The 7,531-nt window shown below is 38.8% G+C and overlaps 1 protein-coding gene across 1 annotated transcript; it reads right to left on the bottom strand.

Moving 5' to 3' along the window:
• Window positions 1–453: 453 nt before the first annotated feature.
• LOC125486816 (ubiquitin carboxyl-terminal hydrolase MINDY-2-like) lies at window positions 454–2,051 on the bottom strand. The gene is made up of 2 exons (XM_048616087.1): window positions 1,080–2,051; window positions 454–541 (listed from the first exon to the last, which is right to left on the bottom strand). The coding sequence occupies exons 1-2, from the start codon at window positions 1,839–1,841 to the stop codon at window positions 461–463; spliced, it is 843 nt and encodes a 280-aa protein (XP_048472044.1). The 5' UTR covers window positions 1,842–2,051; the 3' UTR covers window positions 454–460.
• Between the last annotated feature and the right edge of the window lie 5,480 nt (window positions 2,052–7,531).

A 7,531-nucleotide genomic window follows, 5' to 3' on the forward strand; every position in this document is an offset into this window, starting at 1 on the left:
GTCAAAGCTGACTCTCAAAATATTGATGGAGGGGATGCTATGAAGGCAGTATTGCTGATCATTTAAAAATGACTGGGCTGTCATGAAGATAGCTATTACCCGACTCTTATGTGACATGAAAGGTACATGAACCAGAGCTTAAAAGTGTGCAATTTTGAGCCAGCACTACTTCTGCCCCAACAATGGAGGGCATACCATTGATGAAATAGAAGATTGGTTGGCCAAAGACATAAACCTGATGATCTCAAAAATGTTATTTTAAAAAGTGCCAATTAGCATTCAATAAAGGCAATCATAACTCTGCAATAAAATAGCTACAAAAAGCCAAGCAGGATGCAATCTTTCAAATGATTAACAGAAAAATCAATGAGGATACAAATGACTATCACAGGTTGTTTCGTAGTCAGTATCTGAACAAAATATACACAAAGATTTCATTTTAAATGAAAATATCCCCTTATCAATTAAAAAAAGCAATCTTACCCAAGTATTCCATTAACTGTTCTGCTGTTATAATTTCCATCATAGGTGGAAGTTTAATCTATAATAAAAACGTGTATTTAAAGATCAGATTTTATGAAAAGATTTAAGCAATGAAAACTTAGATTGATCACCTCTTCAACATTGTTAATCTCACTAATTCAAGAGGTATAATCAAGCAAAAATTGACTCTGAACCAAAGGACGATGTTAGGGCATGAGACAAAGCATAGATGTTAAGAAGTATCTTAGAGGAGGAGAACTAGCCGGGTTCAGGAAGTGTTCCTCCAACTCTGGCTATTTGTGCATCACCCATATTGTTCACCCATTATTGCCCTCAGTTATGTAGGTCCCAAGCTCCAGGATTGCTTTCCTCAGAGCACTGTAGCATGGTCTTTAAAGAGATAGTGAAAGGCATGGTCCAGAGGTATGAATGCAAAAATTATCTTTTTTAAAAAGAAATCCAAGTGTAGGTGGACTAGAGCCAATGCATGCCACTAAGTTCAGTGATGTATGTTACATGCTACAAGTGAATACGTATCACCATGTATTAATGTACCATACTTTACATTTAGGTGCTATTAATATTTCTAAATATACCTTCCATTCTAAAAGAAGAACGTTCATAATTGCCAGCAATGGACAAGGGCCATTTTCATTCTGTGTAATAATGGGCGTGTTTTCGGTTTTCCACTTGATCCACTTAATGTGATAGACTGACTGTCCGGGGAATCTCTCCTTCGAACTAGATGGTTTGGCAACACCATCCTTGCTATTATACTCTTCAGTTTGTAAAGCAAGAGCCAGAGCCCGGTCTTCAGTTCCTTCACTGTTCAAGTCAGAGCTCGGGCAGGAGTTCAGATTCGAAAAGGACTCCAATGAGTCAATGCTTTGCGATTCTCCGGGCAGGCTTTGGTCACTGGCAGTATGATTTTTGTCACCCTCGGGGATTTTACTAGGACTGCTTTCCTCCCGGATCTGAGCGTCCGTCTGCGGCGGGGGCGGTTGCTGTGGTTGTGGCAGGCCAGGCAGGGCTCCTTTAGCTAAGTCACTCTCAGCCTCAGCACTCAGCTCGCCCATCTTGTTTACCAAGTTTCTCTGGTCTCCCTCTTCCCTCACTTTCTCCGTAACAGCGGCGTCCTGCACCTTCTCACTCTCCTCCCCGCCCAGGTGTGTGCCGGTACTCGGAGCAGCACTAGGGCCGGGGGTGGGGTTAGGGGCAGGGGCGGGGGCGGCAGCGGCCTCCCCGGGCCGGCAGGAGCCTTTCAGCCGCCCGCTGCCGCCATCGCCCCGAGTGCTCGGCGCGGTTCCGGCAAACTCCACGGCCAAGCCGCCCCGCTCGGCACCGTCATGACATTCCATGAGGCGGGGTGTGTGTGTGTGCGCGCGCGCGCTGTGGAGGTGGGGGGAGGGGGGGTGGTCGGGAGAGAGGGGGGAGGGGGGAAGGGTTTGGGGGTGGGGAAGGGGGGTAGAGGGAGGGAGAGGAGAGGACGAGCCGTCGAGCTGTTTACATGGAAAACGCTCCGAGCCGCTGACCGGCAGCCGCCATGACACCGCCAGCCTCCCCGTAACGTCACAGCCGACACCCGCGCCTGCGCGTCTCCACCCTCCCCCTCCCAGCTCTCCAGAATGACTTACCTGTTTGCTGCAACCCAGGGAAAAAAAACAAGTGCTGGCTGGAAAATTATAAAGGATGCTTTCAAACGAATATCATGCAGGTAGAGGTTCCATTCGAACTAGAGTTCAGTAGCTCCCAGAAGAAGTCTCCGCAGATTACAGAAATAAACAGCAGAGACACTATGTTTTCTTCAATTAAATTCACACTTTTTCAGTGATTTGTGCAAAATTATATGCTTTCCTGAAGAATGCTACGAATTATTCTTCGCAGTGTTGCATCGGACAACAGTGTCCCTAATTAATGTAAAAAGGAAAACAAAGGCCCATTATCTGGCAGGAAATTATCTTTGGTGGTTGTAGGCATGCGCCCTCGTAACCCTGTTGCTTTCTTAAAGGAACATTGACAAGAAACTGTACTTACCTCTGTACATCTACAAAAAGATGTGAGACTGAGTTTCGCTGCTTTTGATGACATCCACGCGTTAGAACAATTGTAAACATCATTGTTAAAAAAAAAATTGATCTGAAGTCACGGTTAAGGGTTGTGTGTTCAAGACTCACTCGAGAACTGAGTGCACGATCTGAGCTGATACTTCAGTGTAATCCTTGGTAAAACGTATCCTTCAACCAAATTCTGGTCATTAATTACATTGCAGCTTGTGAAAACTTCGCCGACTCCAAATTCATGATGACAATTTGTACATTTGGAATTTTATTGTTCTTGCCTATGAGTCACAAGTCTTACTCTGGAATTATAAATATAAAATACTGCTGCTACTTGAGTTGAGTACAGGGTAAGTACTATCTGTCACGGGTGCTGACTTTTCGATGAAATGTTAAACTGACGCACCATCTGCTCTCTCAACTGGATGTAGGAGATTAAAAAACACTATTGCACAGAAGAGCAGGAGAATTGTCTCGGCTCTCCTGGCCAACAATTAAACCTCAATGAACAATGAGAAAAGAGGTCACCTGGTCTTTGCTGTTTTGGAAGCTTGCAGTGGGCAAATTGAATATTATGTTCCCTATATTGCAAAAGTCTACGCATCAAAATTACTTCACTGGCTGTAAAACACTTTGGAACATCCAGTAGTCATGAAAAATGCTACATTAATGCAAATCTTTCTATGAGAACGGTGACTGCACTTCAAAAGTTTGTAAGTGATTGTTAAGCACTTTGGAATGTTATTAAATTAAGTGTAAATGGAAGAGATAGTAAGAACTGCCAATGCTGTAGTCTGAATTTTCTGAAGAAGGGTCCCGACCCGAAACGTCAGCTTTCCTGCTCCTCTGATGCTGCCTGGCCTGCTGTGTTCCTCTAGCTCCACACTGTGTTTTCTATAGTGTAAATGGAAGTCTTTTTTTCATCTCTTTCGCTTTCACAGATTTAAATTCAGCCTAATTCAAGGGGATTGAAATTTTCTTCTTTCAGATGTTTGTATAAATCTTCAACAAAATCATTTGTAAACCATTCCTGCAAGGGTTAGCACCAAATTACATTTTTATTCAGATTACCGTGGTTAGTGCAGGTAACTTTAACCAGTGCAGCCAGGTCTGTTTCTTTGAGAATATGGTTAAGACCTGTTCTTTAATCAAGCAAATTGAGCTTTGCTATTTCTCTGACCAATGATAATTAACCTTTTTTTCTTGACAATGATATAGGGTGGAAAATGTGTACCATTCATTCACTGTTATGTGAAAAACTCTACCATTGTATTTCTTGTAGTCAGTGAAATAAAAGATATAGCAATTAGCAATTTCACTGCCAACATTACCTTCTATATTTGTGAACAAAATTTATTGTATTTAACATCTTCAAAATAATTTTAAATATGCATAGAAATGCTTCTCCTTGTATACTAATGTCACAGCAATTAATGTTGAAATTTAACTTTTCCACAGCTTAGGTGCAAAACAAGCAATACTCACTTTCAAAATGTTCCTAAAAGAGCATTCCATAATTATCATAGTTTTCAAAAAAACATTCTTCTTTATTCTATCCAAAAACTAAAATCAATGGACATAAGCAACAAGGCAATTTGATTTGTGCCTTCATTGCACATCAAAATAATTTACTCACAGTACTTGCTCGGATATGGTATGGAGCACCTGGATGAGAATTTTTACACAGTGTCCCAAATGATGCATTTTCCATTTGCAGCACTCCCATCTGGAGAGCTGATAAAAGGATTGATGCTTCCCAACAAGGAAATGCAAACATCAAGAATGTTAATCTAAACTGCAGTCATGCATCTCCTACTGTTTGATTCAAGAATGGCATTGACAGTGACCTGATTACAAATCACTTGTACAGCTTCCTGCCTGGGAAATTGTGCATGGGATGAAAAGTAACTGTACAAAACTGATTCTATTTCTCAGTGTAGTATAAATGTTTAACATTTTACTGCAAACATTTTAAAATACCAATAACAAAATTTTACAATGTTTACAATAACACAGTGAAAAAAGCTTTGAAACTGAGAAAAGTAACAAAAAGTAATAAAACATTGCAGTAGACACTGGATAATGTTGGTAAGCATATTACATTGATGAACAAAGATTGTTATACTTGTTAATTTGCTTTGTCTACAATGTTGAAATTCATCTGGTCTAAGTATTCTAACCTCTTGTTCATTCCCATCAGCATTGCTTTCTTAGTCAGAGGTGTTTTATCATCTTGTATAATTATTTCTGTTTTCATTTTCATCTACCCACAGATCTTAAGATTATGAGAAATGCACATTTTAACTAACTGTCCGAAGGGCTCATTGATGACATTGCAACATTTAATGTGGATTTTTATAAAAATTTCAGAAAAATTAAAGAATATTAAATTGTTTTAAATATGCTTGGCAATGATGAGCTTCACTGTCTCTTCGTATTGATCTTGTTGAAACATACAGGATTCTGAGGGGGCTTAACAGGGTAGATGTTGAGAAGATATTTCAAATTCGGGATAGAGTTACAGAATTAGGGAACAATCATTTAAATATGAGATACAAGGAGATTCTTCCAGAAAGTAGTCAATATCTGGCCTTCTCTACCCCAGTGATTTGAGGAGGCTAAATCACTGAAAGTATTTAAAGAGGAAGTAGATAGATTTTGGAACTACCAGGTACTTGAGGGCAATAATGAGCTGGTACGAAAGAGGAGTTGAAGCCTGTGTGGATTAGTTATCATTTTGTTGAATGATGAGGCAATTTTGAGGAGCCAAAGGCCTTCTCCTGCTCCAATTTTTTGTATTTTATGTTTCTTTCTGGAGCAACTTCCCTGGGGATATGGAGGTCAGTCTACATACCCTAACTCGGTTGCAATCAACGAACAGCACAGATAGGTTAAAAAAAAGTGGTTGGAACTGAAATGGTTTGATCAAGATGATTCGGTCCCATACCAAATGATTACCTGCAAATGAAGTCATCAACAGAAACTGGCAAACATTACGTTCGCAGCAGCTGATAGAAAAGTTGAAATACTGATTGGTAAATTATAGTGAAAATATTTATTGGTATCCTGTAGAATTATGCCATGCATACAGTAGCTGAAGATAAATGTTCAATAAATTCTTACAGAATTCCTTCCTTTACTATGATAGCAGGAGTGTAAATTCATCTGTTTTAAATATTTGACACCAATTTGAGGCAGTGAATTGCTTGTATGCTTTTGCGGGCATAATAAACTTGAGTGTAATCTTGATGAATCATTAAGTCATTTTAGTCTTTTAATTAAATTAAAAATGGCCATTATTTTGGCAAAATTAATCTGTTTCTCTCTTTACCACTTCACAGATACTTTCAGACCTGCTCAATTTATCTAGTATTTCTGGTTTTGTTTTAGATTTCTAGCATCTATACAATTTTCACAGAATCCCTGCAGTTCAGATAGAGGCCATGTGGCCCATCAAGTCTGCACCAACTCAACAAAGAGCATCACAGCTCATGCCCATAACCCCGCATTTACTATGACTAATCCACCTAGCTTCCACAACCCTGGACACTACATTGTAATTTAGCATGGCCATTCCACCTAACTTCTGTGGATTGTGGAAGGAAGCCAGAGCAAAGAAACCAGCAGAAACTCGCAGAAACTCACACAGACACAGGAAGAACGAGCAAATTCCACACAGACAATTGCCTGAGGTGGAATTGAACCCAGGTCTCTGATTTTGTGAGGTAACAGTGCTAAACACTGAGCCACTGTACTGCATTTTGCTTTTCTTTCTTTTGATCTGATTGGTTTTGTGCAGTAGAATAGATACAAATCTAATTTATTCAAAGTTCAAAGGAACATTGGTGTCATGTTGCTATGACTGCAAACATTAAAAAAAATCAAAAACATCAGTCTGACTTGCAATATCTGATTTTTGAATGATGAGTAACATAAATTGTCTCCTAAGCCTCACAAACTGAATGATCGTACAGAACATAGCAGGTTTTTGTAGCTTTCCAGTGGACCTAAGATTTTGTCATGAACAAATGTTTAACCAGTGAGTTATCTACATATTTTTGAAATCTCATGTTTGTAGTATTGATGAATTTAGTTTTGACACAGTTTTAAAAAAAGTCCGGTATCTTACTGGAGAATAAATTCTGAAGTTTTATTCCATATGTAGGTTTCATGAGTAAATAACATAGTTTTTCTGGTGTCAAATGTAGTTTTAATTGTATGTATGAATAAACATGCAATCAAAGTTATTTTTGAAATGTATTCATCTTTGAATATTGTAGTAAATGTACCGGATACCTCAAATGCTGCACCAGTTCCGTCTTTCAAATTAATATATCTCTATACAACTGCAAAGTTATTCAACACAATGAAAATTATAATTTCCCTCATGAATATTGTAATCCTGTGTACTCCTAAATCTGTGACATGTTTCAGAAAAAAATTATCTTACCTATTGAAGCACATAATTAGAGAATTGGCTCCCTGAACCAGTATACTGCATTAGCTCAAATGATTTGCATCCTTTTTTACAAATACAGAATAATCATTAACAATGCAGCTTGAAGTCTAGAAATGTAATATTTCAGATACTGTGCCCCATTTTATCTTTTCAGACAGTCACACATTTTTATTTGTGTAAGGTTGAATGTTGACCCTGTTTCCTAACAAGGTTTCTCCTAACACCTTTTGAATTCTAAGCAGTTAATTTCATTATAGCTATGAACATAGACATTTGGTGGTACAGAACTTGAGTATTGCTGAAATAAAGACACATTTTGCTGAAGCCTTTCATTTTGTACTTATCTCCATGACAACACTGCTACCAATCACAATTCACTTGCCAAACAGACAGCACTTTCTTCTCATGCAGTACAAAATATTGTTCCCCATTACTTTGTTATTCTTGTGAATGTCCTGAAAGCTTCAACAAAATGTGCAACAATACTCAAAAATGACACCATGTTTCATCATAACTTCTGCCAATTATCATC

The sequence above is a fragment of the Rhincodon typus genome, chromosome 33, assembly GCF_021869965.1.
Source record: "Rhincodon typus isolate 14 chromosome 33, sRhiTyp1.1, whole genome shotgun sequence".
Taxonomy (NCBI): domain Eukaryota; kingdom Metazoa; phylum Chordata; class Chondrichthyes; order Orectolobiformes; family Rhincodontidae; genus Rhincodon; species Rhincodon typus.